This window comes from Oncorhynchus mykiss, chromosome 7 (assembly GCF_057628025.1).
Source record: "Oncorhynchus mykiss isolate SJ-2025 chromosome 7, ASM5762802v1, whole genome shotgun sequence".
NCBI lineage: Eukaryota > Metazoa > Chordata > Actinopteri > Salmoniformes > Salmonidae > Oncorhynchus > Oncorhynchus mykiss.
Genome location: NC_143028.1, coordinates 51,912,325 through 51,938,009, shown reverse-complemented (window position 1 = coordinate 51,938,009; position 25,685 = coordinate 51,912,325). Strand labels below are relative to the sequence as shown.

Below are 25,685 nucleotides of genomic sequence, written 5' to 3'. Positions count from 1 at the left end.
ACGCCAAACATAGTCCGAGGAAAGCGTGGAGGGTTGTTGGCGCAACACGCTGCTTTTTTAACGGATAACATCCCACCCCTTCCTCAACTCAGCTTCTTTTTCTGGAGCGTGTTGTAGATTTTCACTCCGACCCTATTCTAGAACACCCGATTCTAATAATTAGCTGGTTCATAAACTGAATCAGATTATTTACACCTGGGTTTGGATAAAACCGACAGGATGGTAGCTCTCCAGGAACAGGGTTGGAGAGCCCTGGTCTATCCATATAACATGATAATGTCATGAAAGGATGCCATTGTGGAATTAGGTAACACTGTAGCTATAAACTTACCCTTGATGGACATAATGTGTTTGAGAATAACATACTTAGGCAAATAACCCCCCAGAAATGTATGTCTCATCATTTAGTAGGATATCATAAACATAAGTATTCCAACCAGTGCCTATACCAAATAAATCCAGTATTGTCATGTCCATTCCATGACAGCCATTTGTGCTCAATAATGCGCATTTGTAAGCTTGGCTACATAAAAAGCTGAAAGTTGATGAGATGTTCCCTGTGAAAGAGACAGGACATATAGCCTATTCTTAAAAGTTATTATTTTCTTCTCTTTTAGGTTAACAGCAGCCAGAGCGCTGAGGGGAAGTGTTCTCCTGTAGGGCTGCTCCGTAACTATATCCTTGTGCCGCAGCCCTTTAAATACTCCTCATAAAATAGCCACTTGGTGAAAGGTGAGACCTTCCCAGCCCAGGACACGGTCTGGAGCGAGCTAGTCTGAAAGGACCGTCAGAGCGCGTGCAGGACTGACCTGCGCTCTTGGATGACTTTCTGAAAAGAACTTCGGGCTACTAGCTGGACCTGCAATACTGCATGTACTTTTTCATACCAACTTTTCAATACTTTTTGGTTACCAGTCGTTGTTGACCAGATAAACATTGGTTTGTTTGTTTTTGCTCTCTTTTAAAAATATATAATTGGTTCATTCTTCTATACATCTGCCTACAGTGCTTACGCAGTGAATGGAGGACATACTCCAGCTTCTCCCGAAGCACCGGCAAATTCTCACACAGGCCTGGGGGAGAGCAGCTACTCACACCTGCCTTTGCAGGAGCTTAGTTGAGCTTTCAAAACGTTTTTTACCACTTAATTTTGCGTTCATGACCACACCTGAGTGCCACTCACCAACATTCTTTAATGGGATAAATTCACTTGTGAGATCAGGTTATTAAAAACCGATCAAGGGAAATCTAAACCAACCATCCCACACCTTTTTGCCATAGCCTATATTTGTAATTCAGTCTACTGTCCTCAAAAGCTTCCGCATGGTACTTTGGTCGAAAGAGCAAGACCAACCGCCGGACACCGACATGTCATCCGGGGCAATAGAAATGAAGAAAGTGGTGCCACCTGTGTACCTCCACTCCAACGGCTCTGTTCACCCGGCCATCCTCACCGATGACCCTGAGGAGATGAGACCGGAGGAGATGAGACCGGAGGAGAGGGGCGAGTATGAGCTCACAGAAGTGACATCCTTCACAGACAGGTCTGGTGAACCGGGAGATGAAGGCCGGGAGATAGTGGTGATAGACTGCAGGGCGAATGCCAAGGGCCAGCGCGAGGAGGACGCTCTCCTGGAGAATGGCAGCCAGAGCAACGAGAGCGACGACATAAGCACTGACCAGAGCCCAGAGCCACCAGCGCCGTTAAAAGAGACCTCCTTCTCCATCGGCCTCCAGGTGGTCTTGCCATTCCTGCTGGCTGGGTTCGGGACGGTGGCGGCGGGCATGGTGCTGGATATTGTTCAGGTGAGGAGAAACTGTTTTGATTCACACCAATATATTTTGGGTCAGGTGACAGGTCCAAAACTCCTGGACCAAAACTCCTGAACATATTGATTCTATCTGATTCTGCAGAGAGAGGAAGAGGCAAAGTGAGAGGGATAACTGAAAATCTGTATTCTCCAGCAGGTGGTGTTTTTTCCACTCACCAAGCAAGGAGTTTTTGTATGGAGGTCAATAAGTGTCGAATTTGGTCAACAAAAAATCAAATGGCTCATTTGCTATGTGAGCTTTATTTGGTTGAATATAGGTTTTTTAATGTTGTTTTTAAGTTGTTACGAGTGTACTGATATAAGTAGGACACGTGACATCCCGACAACTTTGAGAAAAAACACTTGATTTCAGAGTTGTGCCTTGCGACATCCCTACCCTAAACCCTAATCCTAACCTTAACCCCTATTCTAACCATAACCCTTACCTGAACCTACCTCTAACTCGTATCTGAACCTTTTAAAATGGAAACTTCAATGGGGTGGGGATGTCCCAAGGACACTACATTGCAAGGACCATTGTGGATGTTCACACGCATATCTGCCCTCTCATTTGCTAGAATGGTCCCACCTGATTTTGTTTCTTCCCGACTGCCTTCCGTTTTTGAAGACATTTCTTTTCATTGTTAGAGCAGCCAATGGAGTACCTGGTCAATATAATGGAACGTCTTAGTTCAGCAGTATGGACTCAGAAACAGAATGTTGAGGCTACAGACAACACTTGCCTTGCTTGTGCTAGGAGCTGTACTGTAATGTGTTTATGCTACCTCCTCCACCCTCTACTCACCTTAGTCCCAGTCCCGTTAAAGACAATAAGCAAACAGTCTTCAGCGTTGTGCTAGTTATGTTAAGACATGCTCCAGAACTTTTGCGCCTACTAAGTCTTTATTAAACCTCCTACTTTGGGCTGGATGTGTCAATGTGTTCTTCATACATGCATAATATATGAGCAGAATTACTGTCTTACCTCAATTAGCCATGAAATCCCTAGTTTGAAAGCAACTGTTTTTTTTAGAAGCTGTGCTGCACCATTTTCTCTAAATCTTCCCCCATGTGGGCCAGCCCCCTAGCAATCTGAGTTCAACCAATGAGCTTCAGCCCCTCGCCATATGAGTGACAGCTAGCAATAGTCAAATGATGCACACAAGGTAGAGAGAGAGAGCAATGACTTGGTGCACATTTCTGCACATGTGACATTTTCAGGGACCACTTTTAGCCCGTGAACACTACTTCAGAACTGCTGGCTAAAAAGTATAAAAAGTACTGGAGAAGGCTTCTTACTGGCAGAGGGTAGGAGGACATTTTGACCTTAAGAAGGGAGGAATGGACACGTTTGCCTATCTGACTGATCTAGTCGCATATATTATTATATTAGTCTGCATAACAAACCACAAACTAAAGCACATACATGTTTGGCTTTAGCTGTGGTCATCGAGGTACAACTTCTTCTTAGTGAGGTCACATCATGTGATGAAGACTACTAAGGGGTGGGTCTTGGGCATGTTTGAATGAAGTGGCCTGTCAACTGATTGGCCCTGTACATGTCAATCACTGCTCTGCCAGCCAATGTGATATCTCAGCACTGAGTATAGACAGAATGGGAGGTCATCAGAGAATATGGGGTATTTACATATTATATTACACTCCTTACACCCCATTTACTTTAGCAATTGGCATCACGCGGTGAAACATCAGAAGCCATTCACCTTTAATGGAAAGGATAGCGAGAGAAGTGGAATGGGCGGGGGTACCGTTGAGAATTGCAAGCATGGGCGAGGGAGCTGAACCGGGCGGGACTAAAGTTGGAGAAAGCTGAACTTTATTGAAATCCTCCGCAATGTCGCGACACAAGAAATCAATCCAAGCTTGCCATAGCTTCCAACCCCTACTGAATTGGCTGAGAATGGCTGTTGATACGTAGCACTACCTTCTGTATCTAAGCTTGCTGGCTTGTTAGTACCCACTTGAGGGCGAGGCTAGCGTGGCTAAGGGGGAGTTGGGGTGGAGGGGGGTAGAAAGAGGACAGCTGGACAGTTAAAAGACTTATCTGTTTATTTATCTGACTTACATTTGAAGTCAGAAGTTTACATACACCTTAGCCAAGTACATTTAAACTCAGTTTTTCACCATTCCTGACATTTAATCCTAGTAAAAAATGCCCTGTTTTAGGTCAGTTAGGATCACTACTTTATTTTAAGAATGTTAAATGTCAAAATAATAGTAGAGAGAATGATTTATTTCAGCTTTTATTTCTTTCATCACATTCCCAGTGGGTCAGAAGTTTACATAACCTCAATTAGTATTTGGTAGCATTGCCTTTAAATTGTTTAACTTGGGTCAAACCTTTCAGGTAGCCTTCCACAAGCTTCCCACAATAAGTTGGGTGCATTTTGGCCCATTCCTCCTGACAGAGCTGGTGTAACTGAGTCAGGTTTGTAGGCCTCCTTGCTCGCACACACTTTTTCAGTTCTGCCCACACATTTTCTATAGGATTGAGGTCAGGGCTTTGTGATGGCCACTCCAATACCTTGGCTTTGTTGTCCTTAAGCCATTTTGCCACAACTTTGGAAGTATGCTTGGGGTCATTGTCCATTTGAAAGACCCATTTGCGACCAAGCTTTATCTTCCTGACAGACGTCTTGAGATAATTTTCCTCCCTCATGATGCCATCTATTTTGTGAAGTGCACCAGTCCCTCCTGCAGCAAAGCACCCCCACAGGATGATATTGCCACCCCCGTGCTTCATGGTTGGGATGGTGTTCTTCGACTTACAAGCCTCCCCCTTTTCCTCCAAACATAACGATGGTCATTATGGCAAAACAGTTATATTTTTGTTTCATCAGACCAGAGGACATTTCTCCAAAAAGTACGATCTTTGTCCCCATGTGCAAACCGTAGTCTGGCTTTTTTTGTGGCGGTTTTGGAGCAGTGGCTTCTTCCTTGCTGAGCGGCCTTTCAGGTTATGTCAATATAGGACTTGTTTTACTGTGGATATAGATACTTTTGTACTGGTTTCCTCCAGCATCTTCACAAGGTCCTTTGCTGTTGTTCTGGGATTGATTTGCACTTTGCACACCAAAGTGCGTTCATCTCTAGGAGACAGAAGGCGTCTCCTTCCTGAGCAGTATGACGGCTGCGTGGTCCCATGGTGTTTATACTTGCGTACTATTGTTTGTAGTACCTTCAGTCATTTGGAAATTGCTCCCAAGGATGACCCAGACTTGTGGAGGTCTACAAAAACATTTCTGAGGTCTTGGCTGATTTCTTTTGATTTTCCCATTTTGTCAAGCAAAGAGGCACTGAGTTTGAAGGTAGGCCTTGAAATACATCCACAGGTACACATCCAATTGACTCAAATTATGACAGTTAGCCTATCGGAAGCTTCTAAAGCCATGATCTCATTTTCTGGAATTTTTTGTTCACAAGAAATTTGTGGAGTGGTTGAAAAACTAGTTTTAATGACTCAAACCTAAGTGTACGTAAACTTACGACTTCAACTGTATCTGTGAATACTGCTGAGACAGACTCAAACACATAAGTAGATCCTCATGTTTCTATTTTCTGATAGAATAGAGCTGAGCAGAACAGAATATAATAACACCTCATATAATGAAACAGAGTATAGTATGAGCACGCAGCTGTAAAATATAGTGTGTATTTCAGCCACTGTAGCTGACTGTAACCCAAAGGAGACAAACAACAGTCTACAGCCAGAGCAGCGCTGGGTTCTGAGAGCACCGCTGGGTTCTGAGAGCCACAGGGGAAACAATTTAATAGAATTCTTCACACTTTCCTGTTGACTTGCCTGGTGTAAACTGGGTTTGGATATACAGTATATTATAATATGTGGATATTTGTTGGTCTGTGTGCAAGTGGTGTGCATGCAAGCATGCACATTAGTGCATGATTGTGTGTGAGTTTACTGTGTGATGTTTCTGACAGTACGTGTGTGTTACCGTGTTTTTTGCGGTACTGGCAGTGTAAAAATACAGTCCTGGGCCTGGGTGGCTGACAGGTCATATATTTATTTAAGGTCAGCCTCTGCTACGGATAAAGCTGGAGGTGTCTGGTTGCTTGGAGACCAAGTGCTGGCACTGACTGCCCATTCTGATGCCAACATAGTGTAACACAGGAACTCTGAAGAAAGAGAGAGGGAGAGAGGGAGGAACACACAGAGAGCAAGATGGTGAAGAGAAAGAAAGTGCTCACCACTCTGGTTCTGGGGTTATAATTGTTATAAGGACATATTAGTGCCTCACTGTGGTTAATAGCCTGCACTCTTATGCGGTTACCCATATCCTGCCCTCTAACCAGGACGTTCTCTCTTTTCCTGTCAGTCTACCTCTCATTTTCGCATTCAATCATAGCATGCTGATTCATCTGTAGTTCTCTGAACTTCCCTGCTAAATACTGAATTATTTTCACCCTATTAAAGAATTAATAACAACAACTATGATGATAAAGAAAAGAGAAGGTGATATAATTTCCTGTGTGAAGATAAATAATAGATCATGACAATGTCTTCAATATAATGATTGATTCTAGAAGCCTGTCTAGTAGGTTCTATCACATTGTAATTCCCCTCCCCTGACACACTGCTAACTCAGCTAACAGCTAATCCCCTTCTGCCCTTGCAGGAGGCAATTACCCTGCTCTCTTCCTCTCTCTAATCTCAATCTCCCTGACTCAGATGTATGGTAGATGCAAAATACCTCATCCTCTCAATGTGTGTGTGTTGCCCCTCAGCTCAGCTGCTGGAGTAAGGAATGGTTGCCCAGGGTGATGCATGCGTTCTCCACAGCGTTCTCGATCATTTAATTTTTTAAACATTTTTTTTTAACCTTTATTTAACTAGGCATGTCAGTTAAGAACTAATTCTTATTTACTATGATGGCCTACCCCGGCAAAACCCGGACGACGCTGGGCCAATTTGTGCGCCGCCCTATGGGACTCCCAATCACGGCCGGTTGTGATACAGCCTGGAATCAAACCAGGGTCTGTAGTGACGCCTCTAGCACTGAGATGCAGTGCCTTAGACCGCTGTGCCAGTCGGGAGCCCCAATCTCTGTGAAATGTGACCCACCTATTTAACTTCCCTTAGTTTCCTCCTCACCACACACACACACACACACACACACACACACACACACACCCTGTCTCAGGCCCCATTCCTACATTGTCACACAGGAAAGACAACACAGGACAGTATTGAGAAGGAAGGGACTAGCTGACATTGCAGAACAGTGTCCCAATACTGTCTGTCAATCCCAAACCTGAGGACGCAGTGTCCCAATACTGTCTGTCAATCCCAAACCTGAGGACGCAGTGTCCCAATACTGTCTGTCAATCCCAAACCTGAGGACGCAGTGTCCCAATACTGTCTGTCAATCCCAAACCTGAGGACGCAGTGTCCCAATACTGTCTGTCAATCCCAAACCACAGGAGCAGTGCGCCTGCTGAAATGGTCTTCTGAAATGGACACTTTCACACCCTCTGAAATTGACACTTACTGGAGGTCAGTGAGAGGACAGTTCACAGATTTGTTCTTCGTTAGATGTGATTTATGACCTTCCTACGAATGTCAAAGGTCAAGACAGGTGCAATGGTTGTTTTGATGTTGGACATGCTGGACATGCTTCCAGTAGAGAGAGAGAGAGAGCACTCCACACCAGACACCAGAGAGACCACACCACACTCAGCCACAGTTGATTGACATTCACAGTTTATATAGTGTAAAAATGTGGGGTAACTTGTTTGTTGCCTTGTATGATTTCTGCTATCTGTTTGTCTATCTCTTATCCGTCTTTCTGTCTCCCCACACTGTGGCGTCAGATGACGTGCAGATGACCAAAATAAAACCGTGAGGCAAGACATTGGTTCAGTCTCAGCGCCTCAAAAACAGACAAACAATATCTAAAAATACAGGAAACAGTAAACAGGAATTCACAATCAACACTAAAGCCTGAAACCAGCCAACTCTCTCCCCCCACAGGAGGACATTTTGGGACAACCACATCCAGTTTCTACAGGAGCCAGTGGGAAACCAGAGTGTGGACTTGGTCCCCTGTCGATCTGGTTTATTCTAATAATCTGGAAAATCATACTGGCTTCCAGCTGTCTCTCTTTTTGTAGTCTGGTCGAATTATCCACAGAAGTGAATAAAGATAAAATCTCTATGGTGCTAACAGTCATTTCATTGATCCACATATATAATCTGCTAGGCTCTTATCACATAGAGTGCATTCGGGAAGTATTCAGACCCCTTTACCTTTTCAACATTTTGTAACATTATAGCCATATTTTCTAAAATGGATTAAATAAATAAAAAATCCTCATCAATCTACAAACAATACCCTATAAGGACGAAACAAAAACAGGTTTTTAGTAATGTTTGCAAATTTACAGTGGGGCAAAAAAGTATTTAGTCAGCCACCAATTGTGCAAGTTCTCCCACTTAAAAAGATGAGAGAGGCCTGTAATTTTCATCACCATAATTTGCAAATAAATTAATAAAAAATCCTACAATGTGATTTTCTGGATTTGTTTTTCTCATTTTGTCTGTCATAGTTGAAGTGTACATATGATGAAAATTACAGGCCTCTCTCATATTTTTAAGTGGGAGAACTTGCACAATTGGTGGCTGACTAAATACTTTTTTGCCCCACTGTATTACAAATATAAAACAGATACCCTGTTTACATAAGTATTCATACCCTTTGCTATGAGACTCGAAATTGAGCTCAGGTGCTTCCATTTTCCATTGATCATCCTTGAGATGTTTCTACCACTGTATTGGAGTCCACCTGTAGTAAATTCAATTGATTTAATATGATTTGGAAAGGCACACACCTGTCTATATAAGGTCCCAGAGTTGACAGTGCATGTCAGAGCAAAAACCAAACAATGAGGTCGAAAGAATTGTCCGTAGACCTCTGAGACAGGATTGTATCGGGGCACAGATCTGTGGAAGGGTAGCAAAACATTACTGCAGCATTGAAGGTCCCCAAGAACATTGTGGCCCCCATTATTCCTAAATGGAAGAAGTTTGGAACCACCAAGACTCTTCCTAGATCTGGCCTCCCGGCCAAACTGAGCAATCAGGGAAGAAGGGCCTTAGTCGGGGAGGTGAACCCAATGGTTACTCTGACAGCGCTCCAAAGTTCCTCTGTGGAGTTGGGACAGCTCAAATAAGCAAAGAGAAAGGAAAAGTCCATCATTACTTTAAGACATGAAGGTCAGTCAATGCGGAAAATTGCAAGAACTTTGAACGTTTCTTCAAGTGCAGTCGCAAAAAAACATCAAGCACTTTGATGAAACTGGCTCTCATGAGGACAGTCACAGGAAAGGAAGACCCAGAGTTACCTCTGCTGCAGAGCCTCAGAAATTGCAGCCCAAATAAACGCTTCACAGTGTTCAAGTAAGGCACATCTCAACATCAACTGTTCAGAGGAGACTAAATGAATCAGGTCTTCATCGTCGAATTTCTGCGAAGAAACCACTACTAAAGGACACCAATTAGAAGAAGAGACTTGCTTCGGCCAAGAAACACGAGCAATGGAGATTAGACCGGTGGAAATCTGTCCTTTGGTCTGATGAGTCCAAATTTGAGATTTTTGGTTCCAACCAGCCGTGTCTTTGTGAGACGCAGAGTAGGTGAACGGATGATCTCTGCATGTGTGGTTCCCACCGTGAACCATGGAAGAAGAAGGTGAAGAAGGTGTGATGTGTGGGGGTGCTTTGCTGGTGACACTGTCTGTGATTTATTTAGAATTCAAGGCACATTTAACCAGCATGGCTACCACAGCATTCTGCAGTGATATGACATCCCATCTGGTTTGCGCTTAGTGGGACTTTCATGTGTTTTTCAACAGGACAATGACCCAACACACCTCCAGGCTGTGTAAGGGCTATTTGACCAAGAAGGAGAGTGATGGAGTGCTGCATCAGATGACCTGGCCTCCACAATCACCCACTTCAACCCAATTGAGATGGTTTGGAATTAGTTGGACTGCACAGTGAAGGAAACAGCCCACAAGTGCTCAGCATATGTGGGAACTCCTTCAAGACTGTTGGAAAAGTATTCCAGGTGAAGCTGGTGGAGAGAATGCCAAGGATGTGCAAAGCTGTCATCAATGCAAAGGGTGGCTACTTTGAAGAATATAACATATATTTTGACTTGTTTAACACTTTTTTGGGTTACTACATGATTCCATATATGTTATTTTGTAGTTTTGATGTCTTCGCTATTATTCTACAATGTAGAAATTGTAAAAAAATTCAGAAAAACTCTTGAATGAGTAGGTGTGTCCCAACTTTTGACTGGTACTGTATATACACACACAAATAATTGAATAACTCAGTCACTTCAAATTCCTTGGTGTATTTTCAACTTCTTCATTTTATATTGCCACAGAACAAAATCCTCACAAGATTGGCGAATTGCCGTGACAGGAATATGAAGCTGGACTTACCTGGATTTAAATGACTTATAGATCAAGTTGATAGTAATTTGTCCAAACTGTGAAAACAGCAAAATAGAAGCTAATCTCCAAATTGTAAAATCAGTAGAGATTAGACAAAAACGGCACCACTGAAACAGGTACTAGCAACGGTTACAATGATATAACATATTTATAACAACAATACAGGGAAATACAAGGTTATACCAACACAGTGACAAATACTTTTGTCTATTTTAATGACATAATGGTTAGAAAAAGGTCTTCTAAACATGATTAAGTAGTTGCCCTTTTGAGGATAGTCGTATTTTCCAGTGTTCTAAGAACAGTGGGTGAACATCCTAAATTGTGTTGTCATTTCAGGAGTGGTACACTTGTGGTATGTTTATTTTGTTTAACACCCTCCCAAAGGTAATACAAAAAAATGCTCAGAAGTTGATTAATGTGCATTTTCTAACCATCCAAATCCCCCTTTTAAGTGCTACACTGTGGAATAGCCTATTAACAATGCTACATCCTGTCAATCGTTGACTGGCATAAACTCAGAAAAAAAGGTACAGAATTGTACAAATGCTTATCACTGTAGTGGTACCCAGTAAGGTACGTCCATTTTACCATTAGTTACAGGTGCATAGTTGTACCCATGCAGTTTGTACCTTAAAAGAGACAATAGTGTACCATTTGTTCCTTTTAAGTGACAAAAAATGTACCTCTTCTCTATATCAAGTCCCTCACATGTACAGTATACGCCTCTACACCATCCCACTACTGACAACAATGGAATGACAAGGTCGCTCAGTGTTGGGTTAAGTTTGCTACTAAATTAATTACAGCTCTTTAGTGTCACACAAATGTACCATTCTACTAGGTTATCTGCACATGTACCATAAAATGTACCGACAGTACCATGTGAGATCATATGTGTACCTCTGTGTACATTGTGTATATTTTGATATTTTTGTGCCCCATTGAACAATACTGTACCCTAACCGTACCCTTTATCTGAGAGTGTATGGCTAGCTTGTTAGTGTCTGATTGAGTTTGAAGGTTTTAGTGGGTTAGCCTGCTATTGAGTGGCTGAAAAAAATGCTCAACAAGATGGCGCCGACAGAGATGGTCGCCTCGCTTCAAGTCCTTAGGAAACTATGCAGTAATTTGTTTTTTTATGTATTCTTTTTTACATTGTTAGCCCAGTGTTATTACATACAGCCGGGAAGAACTATTGGATATAAGAGCGACGTCAACTTACCAACATTACGAATAATTTCCAGAAGGGGATCCTTTGTTCGGACCTCCACCCTGTACATTGGATCTAATCCCAGAGGCCGACCCAAAACAACATTGTCACCGCAGGAGAGGCAGACGGAGCGCCCTCCTGGTTAGACTTAGAAGGTGAGCACAACACTCACTGCTTCTGAGCATATTAGTCGCCAATGTCCAGTCTCTAGACAACAAGGTGGACGAAATTAGGTGACGAGTTGCCTTCCAGAGAGGCATCAGAGATTGTAACATTCTCTGTTTCACGGAAACATGGCTCACTTGGGATATGTTGTCAGAGTCGGTACAGCCAACAGGTTTCTTCATGCGGCGCGCCAACAGTAACAAACATCTCTCTGGTAAGAAGGGCAGGGGTGTATGCCTCATGATTAACGACTCATGGTGTAACATTAACAACATACAGGAACTGATGTCCTTTTGTTCACCTGACCTAGAATTCCTTACAATCAAATGCCGGCCGCATTATCTCCCGAGAGAATTCTCTTTGATTATAGTCACAGCCTCCTCCTCCGTGGCCGACGTGAGTAAGACATTTAAACATGTTAACCCTCATCTTCAGAGCATGCGCAGACCCGCTGGCTGGTGTGTTTACGGACATATTCAATCGCACCCAGTCTGCTGTCCTCACATGTTACAAGATGGCCACCATTGTTCCTGTACCAAAGAAGGCAAAGATAACTGAACTAAATGACTATCGCCCCGTAGCACTCACTTCTGTCATCATAAAGTACTTTGAGAGACTAGTCAAGGATCATATCACCTCCACCTTACCTGCCACCCTAGACCCACTTCAGGTTGCATACCGCCCCAACAGGTCCACATACGATGCAATCACCATCACACTGCACACTGCCCTATTCCATCTGGACATGAGGAATACCTATGTAAGAATGCTGTTCATTGACTACAGTTCAGCATTCAACACCATAGTACCCTCCAAGCTCATCATTAAGCTTATGGCTCTGGGTCTCAACCCCGTCCTCTGCAATTGGGTCCAGGACTTTCTGACGGGCCGCCCCCAGGTGGTGAAGGTAGGAAACAACATCTCCACTTCGCTGATCCTCAACACTGGGACCCCACAAGGGTGCATGCTCATTCCCCCCCTGTACTCCCTGTTCACCCATGACTACGTGGCCATGTGTGCCTCCAACTCAATCATCAAGTTTGCAGACGACACAATGGTAGTAGGCTTGATTACCAACAATGACTAGACAGCCTACAGGGAGGAGGTGAGGGCACTCGGAGTGTGGTGTCAGGAAAACAACCTCTCACCCAACATCAACAAAACAAAGGAGATGATTGTGTACTTCAGGAAACAGCAGAGGGAGCACCCCCCTATCCACATCAATGGGACAGTAGTGGAGAAGTTGGAAAATTCCTTGGCGTACACATCACATACAAACTGAAATGGTCCACCCACACAGACAGTGTGGTGAAGAAGGCACAACAGCGCCTCTTCAACCTTAGGAGGCTGAAGAAATGTGGCTTGTCACCTAAAACCCTCTCAAACTTTTACAGAAGCACAATCGAGAGCATCCTGTCAGGCTGTATCACCGCCTGGTACGGCAACTGCACCGCCCTCAACCTTAAGGCTCTCCAGAGGGTGTGGTGGTGCGGTCTGCACAACAAATCACCGGGGGCAAACAATCTACCTTCCAGGACACCTACAGCACCCGATGTCACAGGAAGGTCAAAAAGATCATCAAGGACAACAACCACCCGAGCCACTGCCTGTTCACCACGCTGTCATCCAGAAGGCGAGGTCAGTACAGGTGCATCAAAGCTGGGACCGAGAGACTGAAAAACAGCTTCTATCTCTAGGCCATCAGACTGTTAAACAGCCATCACTAATATAGAAAGGCTGCTGGTTAGCAACCAGCATTATTGGCTCAGGGGCTCCCCCCTAGGAAAATAATCTAGCAGAAACACTGCTGTGTGCCATCAGTGTTACTGCCTGTGATGTCATATGTGTTCCAACCATTGGTGTCACTGCACAGTCATCAACATTGCGTTGGTGTTTTATGCTGCTGGGTTCAGAATCCTGCCTGTAGAAAGTGTGCAGATATACACAGCAGTTTCATATGAGCAGTGTTTCTGCTGCATTCATTTAGCTGTCGAACTGCACCATGGTAAAATCTGCAATGTTTTTAAACATAATACATTTTTTAACATCATAGTATTTCTACCAAACATGCAGTACTTTTGATAATCTGTCTGGGTACAACACCATTCTAAATGTTATTTAGCTCTGTCTGGGTACAACACCATTCTAAAGGTTATTTAGCTCTGTCTGGGTACAACACCATTCTAAAGGTTATTTAGCTCTGTCTGGGTACAACACTGTTCTAAAGGTTATTTAGCTCTGTCTGGGTACAACACTGTTCTAAAGGTTATTTAGCTCTGTCTGGGTACAACACCATTCTAAAGGTTATTTAGCTCTGTCTGGGTACAACACTGTTCTAAAGGTTATTTAGCTCTGTCTGGGTACAACATCGTTCTAAAGGTTATTTATCTCTTTGTGCCACTGTGACAGCCAAACCTGCCTGTGCACAAACAGTGCACTGTCCTCGAGACAGCATGCTAGTCAGGCCCAGAGAGACAACAAGCCAGTCACTGGTACGCAATACATATTATGAACTTTTGTAATTCCTTCTCTTCAGACCTCACCCCTCACCTAGTCAAGTCTCAACACTGTACTAGTCAAGTATCACCCTACCACCTCAACGCTCCCCCTCCCCCTCAACCCCCAGCTCGCAAGCAGTGTTGGACCTGTGCAAAGTCAGATTTTTTTCCCAGTTTTAAATCTAATCAATCAAATTTCAACCAATCAAATTTATTTTATATAGCCCTTCGTACATCAGCTGATATCTCAAAGTGCTGTACAGAAACCCAGCCTAAAACCCCAAACTGCAAGCAATGCAGGTGAAGAAGCACGGTGGCTAGGAAAAACTCCCTAGAAAGGCCAAAACCTAGGAAGAAACCTAGAGAGGAACCAGGCTATGTGGGGTGGCCAGTCCTCTTCTGGCTGTGCCGGGTGGAGATTATAACAAAACATGGTCAAGATGTTCAAATGTTCATAAATGACCAGCATGGTCGAATAATAATAAGGCAGAATAGTTGAAACTGGAGCAGCAGCACAGTCAGGTGGACTGGGGACAGCAAGGAGTCATCATGTCAGGTATTCCTGGGGCATGGTCCTAGGGCTCAGGTCCTCCGAGAGAGAGAAAGAAAGAGAGAATTAGAGAGAGCATATGTGGGATGGCCAGTCCTCTTCTGGCTGTGCCGGGTGGAGATTATAACAGAACATGGCCAAGATGTTCAAATGTTCATAAATGTTCATCTAATTTCCTGTCATTCAAAACATTTTGCATTTTGCCATGGCTTACAACATGTTCATATGCTCGGCAGCTTTAGGGGGCCCACAACCCAAAATAATGGGAAGAATATCCTTTTAAAAAGTCACCGGATCTTCTAAAAAATAATTATTGTGGGGGACATGCCCGGTGAACACTCCACATGAGCAACACTGGGCAAACGGGGCTGCGTTCATTTCCTCTTGATACACCATGATACTGACTGACTGACTATCCACAGAGTTTGCAGAACTGGGGCTGGTCGTTGGGGGGTGAGGTGTTGGCTGGGCTCCACTGTTCCATTGGAGACAACAACATATATAACAGCTGGAGAGGAGAGTAGAAAGAGGAGGACAGGGTGAAAGTTGGGAAAGGAAAAGGGAGGAAAGAGGTAGAGTTTAATAGAAGAGAGACAGAGAGAGAGAAGTGGGTTAGGGTGGTTGGCTAACCAGAGCTGGGTTGGGAGAAGGCCAGAAGGTGGGGTGGTGGGGTCCCTGTAGAGTCAACCGTTTTAAAGAGCCCAGGCTGCTGACAGACAGAGAGGAGGTTAACTGTGCTATCACTTCCACCCAGACTGCTGATGAAACACTGCTATTTCTCACTGTAGGGATGTGTAGGCAGGATAAAGTTATCTAGCTGTTATTCCTCTCCCCTTCAGCCTTCTCAGTATTGATTTAGCTGTGGGCTGAGCGATGAGCTGCAAGTGCTGGGGGCAGGTGGGACTGACTCTGAAGGCAAGCGCTTTCTCAGTTGATGGATTAATGTCCCCAGCCTTATACCCCAGCCCCAACCCCCAGCTTTATGCCCCAACCCCAGGCTTGTACCACTGCCCCAACCTTATAGTGAGTCTAACCCAGTCATTCCTTAGCCATGTATCCCAAAATCATCCTCATCCTTATGCACCAGCCCTGTCTATCCTCTGTCCCACTTTGCTGCTCCTGCCACTGCACTGGGCTAATGGAGAAACATCAGAGAGGCACTTTACCACAGTCATCAGTTCAGGAACTCATAGAGACCATCTCAAGGGCTGGAATACAGCTAAGGTGGGGGGCATAGTGGGCCGGTAATCTGCTCCAAGACCACAGAGTCATCAACTGGGAATTTCCATTTGATTCTACAGCAACTCAGCTGCGTGAGCGTGAGCATTTGTAATTTATTCATTTTCTCTGATGTCTCCCATCCCAGGCCATACAGTATATCTAAATGACCCTTTAGATTTAGCTGGCCTTGCTCCTGGCTGACTTTGCCCCAGACTAAGTCGTTCACTGTGGAGAGGTATGGTAACTGGAACAGAGGCAGAGAGTATTAAATACTCTCTTCTTCTTTGCCAATCTGCCTGCTAGCTCTCTGCCTCAGCACATGAGCTAGCAGGCTGATGGAGGGTTACAGTAAAAACAATGTGGGCTGCAAGTACTGTATGAAAGGTGATATCTATAAAATAAATCTTGTTACAGTGTTTTATTATAGTGTTGTTGAAGACAGGGAGAATGGCGAGAAAGGGCAGGGGAAGAGAGAGAGGAGAGGGATAGATAAGGAGCAGGTGGATGTTTAGAGAAGAGAGGGAGAGAGAAGTGACAGAAAGAGGGTGGTGAAGGGTCACAGTGTAAGGTCAAAATGACCTTGCTCCTCTCCAGAGGGAATATGATTATGATTCCAACACGGTTTGAACAGATAGCATGTCACTGAGAAAAGGAAGAGATCAGGTTTCAGACTGTGTTCTTGTGTTGCAGCACTGGACGGTGTTTACAGAGGTGACGGAGGTCTTCATCCTGGTCCCAGCGCTGCTGGGGTTAAAGGGCAACCTGGAGATGACATTGGCTTCCAGACTGTCCACAGCGGTGAGTGTGTGTGTTGTGTGTGTGTGCGTGTGTAGGTGCCTGTGTGGACATTTCTGGACATGTATGCTCGTGTGTGTGTGTGGGGTGTGTGCGTATTCAGTCATTTCTCAACATCAGGAGGAACAGAGGCGAACTCTAGAAACCATAATGTTATTGTAATATTCCACTCAGATAAATCAGTATGACTAATATCAACATGATCATGTATAGTGTACAAGAGATCATACAAAAGATTTTGCTGTGACTCTTATGTGGAAATATTTGTTGGTCAGATGTGATTAATGAGGAGCATACAGACGCTGCGCTTGATGAATTTATGAAATTGCTTCTTCCAGTTATTGATTAACATGCACCTGTTAAGAAACTGACTGAACTGTTAAGAACTGTTAAGGCTCCATGGTTTGATGCAGTGCAAAAGCAGTGCAAGTTTGAATTTTGTAAAGTTAGTGTGGAAGAGGTGGATTTTTTTTTGCTAATGATCAATAATGACAAACCTCCTGGCATTGACAACTTAGATGGAAAGCTATGGAGGATGGTAGCTGACTCTATAGTCACTCCTATCTGTCATATTTTTAACCTGAGCCTAGAGGAAAGTCTTTGTCCTCGGGCCTGTAGGGAAGCCAAAGTAATTCCACTACCCGAGAGTGGTAAAGCGGCCTTTACTGGTTCTAACAGCATACCTATAAGCTTGCTGCCAGGTCTTAGCAAACTGTTGGAAAAAAACCACAGCTAATAAAGTCACTGAAACCCTTAACAAAGAGTTGCAGTCTGTTTTGGAATGGGTGGTAATCAGTAATAAACTGGTCCCGAACATGAAGAGCATTGTATTTGATACAAACCATTCCTTAAGTGCTAGACCTCAGCTGAATCTGGTAATGAATGGTGTGGCTGTTGAACAAGTTGAGGAGACTAAATTACTTGGTGTTACCTCAGATTGTAAACTGTCATGGTCAAAACACAAACAACAGTTTGCTATTCAGTGGTTGCAAAGATGGGGAGATGTCTAGCCGTAATAAAGAGATGCTCTGCTTTTTTGACACCACACTCCAAAAAGCAAGTTCTGCAGGCTCTAGTTTTGTCTAATCCTGATTTTTGTCCAGTCATGTGGTCCAGTGCTGCAAGAACCCTTATTGCATGGAACTTCCTTCCATCTCCTATTGCTCAAATAAACAGCAAACTTGGTTTCAAAAAACAGATAAAGCAACACCTCGTGATGCACAACGCCTCTCCCCTATTTGACCTAGATAGTTTGTGTGTATGCATTGATATGTAGGCTATGTGTGCCTTTTTAAAAATGTATATAGTTATGTCCTTGAGCTGTTCTTGTCTAATGATGTTCTGTATTATGTCATTCTGTATTATGTTTCATGTTTTGTGTGGACCCCAGGAATAGTAGCTGCTGCTTTTGCAACAGCTAATAGGGATCCTAATAAAATACCAAATCAGCCTGTTGGAGCACAATAGAGAGTTTGACTGATGAGAGGCCTGCAGGTGGGCTACAGGTGAACAAACATTAATCACAGGTAAAGCAGCAATCAGAAGTTGAAACAACAACAAGGCATCCCCCCCACCACTGTTTCGGTATATAGTGTGGGATATGGGGCTGGAGAAATGTAACCACCCTTAAATTCAAAGACAGAGCTATGGATGCAAGGACTGACCATCTATGATATCAACATTATTTTTAACCATGTTTTTTATGCTATACAGTGTTCGCTTGCATTTACTTTTTTTTACAAACATTGTTTGTTCACCTCAGTGTATGAAGAGGCTTTGGCGTAGTTATCATGGAAACATTCAGCATAAACTTGTTGAAACCAGATGAGAGCAAATTTAATTTGATGTTTCCAGAAGTAAAGTAAGTAATTAAAGTAGCCTTTGGCTAGTGCGAGCCGAAACCGCTCATACGAGCAGGAGCCTATCTCTTGTTTCTGTAGCGTGAGGCAGCTTAATGTACATGTACACCCCCTGGATGGTACAGATGTTGGATCTTATCTTGATCACTCTTTGTCGCAGAGAATTTTCCTGATGCATCAGGAAATTCAAATGACCCTCGTGAGTGGCTGAAAATGAGCAGTTCTCTTTCTGTCCATGCAGGGGGCAGTTGAGTAATTGGAATCAGGGCTTGCTATTAAAATAATGTTCTCTCTGACTCGCTCAAATGCTAGGCCTTGATCCTATTACTGCAAATATTAAAATGTACAAAAATCTATCTGAAATGCAACCATACACATCATCAACCGTCATTTTATATAGCTTAATAACACAAGATAGATATTTGTCTCCACTAGGCTACTACATACAAGTGTCTAGACCAGGGGTTTTCAACTCTTGCCCTACGAAGTCCGGAGCATGCTGGTTGTCTGTTTTACCTGATAATGAATTGCGTACACCTGGTGTCCCAGGTCTAAATCAGTCCCTGATTAGAGGGAACAATGAAAAAATGCAGTGGAACTGGCTTCGAGATCCAGAGTAGAGTTTGAGGGGTCTAGTGGATCCTAAGGTTACGAATGAACTGTCAATGTTGTTCAATCGTGACCTGGGTTGGTCTAGTGGTTAGGACTGCTGCCTTCAGTGCACACATATAGGCCTAACGTCTCAGTGTGGGTTTGATTCTGTCCCCACGCCCTTTTGGCACAAGTAACTCAATCAGCTGATTGATTTGGTGTAGTTATACATCTCAAATATGGACAGTCCAGGGTTATTTTACCCCCGATCTTGATTTAAAAAATCTGACCGTACCAGACACTTGTTTAACATAAATAGGAAACAAATAAACTAATTAGATTCGTACATTACACTAACAGTAGATGTGCTGTGGTAATCAATTAAATATTTTATTTCTATTGCACGGAATGCTTGTCAAATACATAAATCGCCCTTAGCCTGTTCAAAATGGACTAAGTTGTTGCGATGAAAATACCAACTAGAGGGCAGCCATGAAAGACTTTTGTTGCATGCAGGACACCGACATCACCTTTTAGAGATTGTTAATGGGGTGACCAATAATGGTTGCAATTGAGATCAGCTGTGCGGGTGAATTTAGTGCGTATTGATTGTTTAACGAGACATCAGTTCTAATGCTGCCTTTTGAGGCAGAATTTCTAGGCAGGACGTCAAAATTGCCATGACACAATCCCATGTATCCTTCGGCAGGTATTTGGTATTTTAATAGGATCCCCATTAGCTGTTGCAAAAGCAGCAGCTACTCTTCCTGGGGTCCACACAAAACATGAAACATGACATAATAAATTACATTAATAGACAAGAACAGCTCTGTTCAAACTTGGAGTAACTTTTCTTTCATTATTTTTTTTTAATGCAAGAATACGATGGCTCACTGTTTGTTGTTGGCATTTCCTGCCTAAGTTTGCCCACTTTGCCAATGAAGTAATCATTAAAATAATTGGCAATATCAAATGGTTTTGTGATGAATACGCCATCTGATTCGATAAAAGATGGACTTGAATTTGTCTTTCTGCCCATAATTTCATTTTAAACTACTCAAGTTTTTTATATCATTGATCTTGTCTTCATAATACAGTTTCTTCTTCTTTTTTTTGAGTTTAGTCACATCATTTCTCAATTTGCTGTAAGTCGTGCAGCCGGACTTATTAGTCAAACCTTTGCCCCATCTCTTTCAACCATCCTGTTTTTAAATTCCTCATCAATCCATGGAGCCTTAACAGTTCTAACAGTCAGTTTCTTAACAGGTGCATGTTTATCAATAATTGGAAGAAGCAATTTCATAAATTCATCAAGTGCAGCGTCTGGATGCTCCTTATTAATCACATCAGACCAACAAATATTTTTAACTTCATCCACATAAGAGTCACAGCAAAATATTTTGTATGATCTCTTATAGACTATTTAAGACCCAGCTTTTGAAACTTTGGCCTTCCTGGATATAGCCACAATATTGTGATCACTGCACCCAATGGGTACGGATACAGCTTTAGAACAAAGTTCTACAGTATTAGTAAAAATGTGATCGATACATGTGGATAATCTTGTCTCTGTAATGTTTGTAAACACCCTGGTAGGTTGATTAAAAACCTGAACCAGATTACAGGCACTGGTTACAGTGAGAAGCCTCCTCTTGAGCAGACAGCTTGATGAAAACCAGTCAATATTCAGGTCCCCAAGAAAGTAGACCTCTCTGTTTACATCACATACACTATCAAGCATTTCACACATATTATTTGGATACTGACTGTTAGCACTTGGTGGCATATAGCAAAACCCCAAAATAAAATTGTTTAGATGTGCCAAGTGAACCTGCAACCACAACACTTCAATACCACTTGACATAAGATCTTCTCTTAGTATTACAGGGATATGGCTCTGAATATATATATTCAGCAACACCTCCCCCATAAGCGTTTCTGTCTCTTCTATAATTGTTATATCCTTGTATTGCTACTACTGTATCATCAAATTAATTATCTAAGTGAGTCTCAAAAATGGCTAATATATGAATGTTATCTGATGTTAGCAAGTAGATTTTTGGGGGGTCTCTAGGAAGACCAAACATTTAGAGCCGGATACACGTCATCAGAGCGCGCAACCAAACATTGTACTGTCTACACTCGGTTTGTTGTTAATATATATTTTTTAAATCATTAAATCGGTTTTAATCAGAACTAAAGTTTTGTTACTAAAGATTCCACAACGCGGTTAGCCTTACAGCTGGGACTGTAAGTTTGTGTTAATTTTTTTTGTGTGGATTCCGCGAGTAGTAGCTGGCTGTATGACAGACGCATGTCGTCATCATGGGAAAGACTCATTGTTATCTTTTCGTAAAGTAACTAACTGGTTGTTGTAAAGAGCCAACCTGGATACTAAGGAGATCCTGATGGAAATTGACGAGTACCAACAGCTTTACGCTATGGAGGAACAAAATACTCCATCATGGAAAGGACAATTTAGTTACCGTTGAAGTAGAAGCTAGTGCTCTGGCTGGAATCCTTGCAACACTGGAAAAGTTGTGTGAGGAGGTAGCAGGGCTGAGGGGGAGTTTGGAGTTTAGCCAAAGTGAAATTCTCACTCTCCAATGAGAACACACTGTAAAGTCCATTGAGAATAAGAGCACCTCCTCCCAGCTGCCCACTGCACTGAGGATAGGAAACACTGTCCACAATAATCAATATTTTCAATAAGCATTTTTCTACGGCTGGCCATGCTTTCCACCTGGCTACCCCTACCCCGGCCAACATCTCTTCACCCCCTGCAACTTGCCCAAGCCCCCACCCCCACCCCCCGCTTCTCCTTCACCCAAATCCAGACAGCTGATGTTCTGAAAGAGCTGCAAAATCTGGATCCATACGAATCAGCTGGGCTAGACAATCTGGACCTTCTCCTTCTAAAATGATCCGCCAAAATGTTTTGTATTTTCTGAGATCCCCCAAAGATTGGAAAGCTGCCGCGGTCATCCCCCTCTTCAAAGGGGGAGACACTCTAGACCCAAACTGTTATAGACTTATATCCATCCTGCCCTGCCTTTCTTAAATCTTTGAAAGCCAAGTTAATAAACAGATCACCAACCATTTTGAATCCCACCGTACCTTTCTCCACTATGCAATCTGGTTTCCGAGCTGGTCATGGATGCACCTCAGCCACGCTCAAGGTCCTAAATATTATCATAACCGCCATCGATAAAAGACAGTACTCTGCAGCCGTCTTCATTGACCAGGCCAAGGCTTTCAACTCTGTCAATCACCGCATTCTTATCGGCAGACTCAATAGCCTTGGCTTCTCAAATGACTGCCTCGCCTGGTTCACCAACTACTTCTCAGACAGAGTTCAGTGTGTCAAATCGGAGGGCTTGTTGTTCGAACCTCTGGCAGTCTCTATGGGTGTGCCACAGGGTTCAATTCTCGGGCCGACTCTTTTCTCTGTATATATCAATGATATGCTCTTGCTGCTGGTGATTCTCTGATCCACCTCTACACAGACGACACCATTCCGTATACTTCTGGCCCTTCTTTGGACACTGTATTAACAAACCTCCAGATGAGCTTCAATTCAATACAACTCTCCTTCCGTGGCCTCCAACTGCTCTTAAATGCAAGTAAAACTAAATGCATGCTCTTCAACCGATTGCTGCCCGCACCTGCCCGCCCTTCTAGCATCACTACTCTGGATGGTTTTGACTTAGAATATGTGGACAACTACAAATACCTAGGTGTCTGGTTAGACTGTAAACTCTCCTTCCAGACGCACATTAAGCATCTCCAATCCAAAAGTAAATCTAGAATTGGCTTCCTATTTCGCAACAAAACCTCCTTCACTCATGCTGCCAAACATAACCTCGTAAAACTGACTATCCTACCAATCCTTGACTTTTGCGATGTCATTTTCAAAATAGCCTCCCAACACTCTACTCAGCAAATTGGATGCAGTCTATCACAATGCCATACGTTTTGTCACCAAAGCCCCACATACTATCCACTTCTGCGACCTGTATGCTCTCGTTGGCTGGCCCTTGCCAAACCCACTGGCTCCAGGTCATCTATAAATCTTTGCTAGGTAAAGCCCGTCATCTCAGCTCACTGGTCACCATAGCAACACACACCCGTAGCACACGCTCCAGCAGGTATATCTCACTGGTCATCCCCAAAGCCAACACTTACTTTTGCCACCTTTCCTTCCTGTTCTCTGCTGCCAATGACTGGAACAAATTGCAAAAATCTCTGAAGCTGGAGTCTTATATCTCCCTCTCTAACTTTAAGCATCAGCTGTCAGCAGCTTACCAATCACTGTACCTGTGCACAGCCAATCTGTAAATAGCACACCCAACTACCTCATCCCCATATTTTTACTTACCCTCTTGCTCTTTTTCACACCAGCGTCTCTACTTGCACATCATCATCTGCACATCTTTCATTCCAGTATTAATGCTACATTTTAATTGTTTTGCCTCTATGGCCTATTCATTGCCTACCTCCCTACTCTTCTACATTTACACACACTGTACATAGATTTTTCTTCTTTTCTATTGTGTTATTGACTGTACGTTTGTTATGTGTAACTCTGTGTTGTTGTTTTTGTCGCACTGCTTTGCTTTATATTGGCCAGATAGCAGTTGTAAATGAAAACATGTTCTCAACTGGCCTACCTGGTTAAATAAAGGTGACATTTAAAAAAAATATATATACAAAAAATGTTAAATGTTGGTCTTTAATGCAGGGCCTACAGACAACTTACTATTGAGAGTAAGAATAGTACAATACACCAGGTGCAATTTAAAATATGGTTGGGCATCAGCAGTTTCTCTCTTATATCAGTTTCTGACAGTCACTCAATTAGTCATGTCAACTAAAATGTTTAGATTGGTAGTTAGGCCATATTCACACTACGAGAGATGAAGGAGAGTCTGAGGAGTGGTGTGGCGAAAGAGATATCTACTTTTGAATTTACATTAAATCATTGCCTTACCTTTCGCTGTGGCTGGCAATGCAACATTCTTGGTCCACAGCTCAAATTGTATGAGGTAAAAGCAAATAGAGACTGAAAACATTGATAATTCCATTGGGAGTTGCTTCTTGCCTGGTGGCTCAATACAGTCAAGCAAAGAAAAACATTTTTAGATTTTAAACTACGGTGATAATCATAGAATGCAACAGGCTGTTACTACAATTACAGGTAATTCCATAAAACAAGTTTCAAATATAAGTAAAATGTCTGTACATTTCAGCTTTTTAAAAAACATTGCTCTGCTATTACAATGTTTACTGTAAGAGTGTTGGCTTAACGAAACAATTCTGTTTACACTTTGCTGCTTAAATGGGGGCAACTGTCGGGCGAGTGTTGTGCGAGGTAGCGGTCGAGACGTGACAAGTTCGCAACTTTACATTGCAGTAATATGTGTAGCCCAGGGTATTTTGCGAAAAGTCTAAGTGTGAAAGTCCAGCTAAATTAATTAATCATGGCCGAATACCGACCGGGCATGCGGGGAACGTGCCAAGGGGCCTTGACCTCCAGTGGGCCCCCATTGATTTTGTTAGTCATTCAGATATGATATAACATGGCATTAGTCATTACAAAATGTGTAGAATTGCAGGAAGTGCAAATTTGCAATTGCTAATTTTTTTCTCTCTGCCCCATGGCAAAAGGAGTAGGAGAGCATAAAAAATGCTTTAAAACTGCAACATTTCTCTCCACCATCAAGAGGGGGGCCACTAAAATGTTTTGCCGCAAGGTGGGGGGCCTAAAAGCTCTAGCCCAAAAGGCTATAGCCGGCCGTGGGAGAACCCTTTAAAGAACCCTTTTTGGTTCCAGAAAGTACCCTTTTGGGTTAGATGTAGAACTCTTTCCACAGAGGGTTCTACATGGAACCCAAAAGGGTTCTACCTGGAACCATAAAGGGTTATCCTATGGGGACAGCCTATATAACCCTTTTGGAAACCCTTTTTTCTAAGAATGTATTCCTAGAACTATGTAGTAACTAAAATTAGTAGCTCACTGCTGCTATTAAGCACATCAATCCACACATTCCTTCCACTGGCTTGTGGGAAAACAGCCTGACAAACACAGCAGAATGTGATAAGCTTTTCCAGTTCTTTCCTGTCCTGACTTTTGAGTTGTGATGCAGGTGAATTGAGTCTAGGGCTCCCAGATATTGCTATGTTGGGTAACCCCCATTCCAAGACTGGAAGGAGGAAGAATGGATGCATTTTTTATGTAGCAAACTTTACTGCTTTCCTTGCTGTTGCGACTTGGTGGCAGCCAGGTGACTTGAGCGTGTATGATCTGGCAGATGAACTGTGTATGTAATTTGTTTGGTGTGACATTAGCCTACTCCCGTTCCACCTAGAGTTATTGTTTTTCTTGGAGGATCTTGGCTGGCTCCAGTTGGCCACGTTTCTTTCCACGGAATTACTAATTATCAACAGATTAAGATCACTGTAAGTTTCCTAATGAGTCTAT

General features: G+C 43.0%; 1 protein-coding gene across 2 annotated transcripts in view; it reads left to right on the top strand.

The window, feature by feature from the left end:
• The window catches only part of LOC110528045 (solute carrier family 41 member 1), a 37,752-nt gene that overhangs the window by 1,054 nt on the left and 11,013 nt on the right, over positions 1-25,685 (top strand). For both annotated transcript variants that reach the window (XM_021609829.3, XM_036983603.2), the window contains exons 2-3: positions 618-1,806; positions 16,650-16,757. In XM_021609829.3, the coding sequence (XP_021465504.1) occupies positions 1,324-1,806; positions 16,650-16,757 (591 nt within the window). In that variant the 5' untranslated portion in view covers positions 618-1,323. The remainder of the gene's footprint in view (positions 1-617; positions 1,807-16,649; positions 16,758-25,685) is intronic.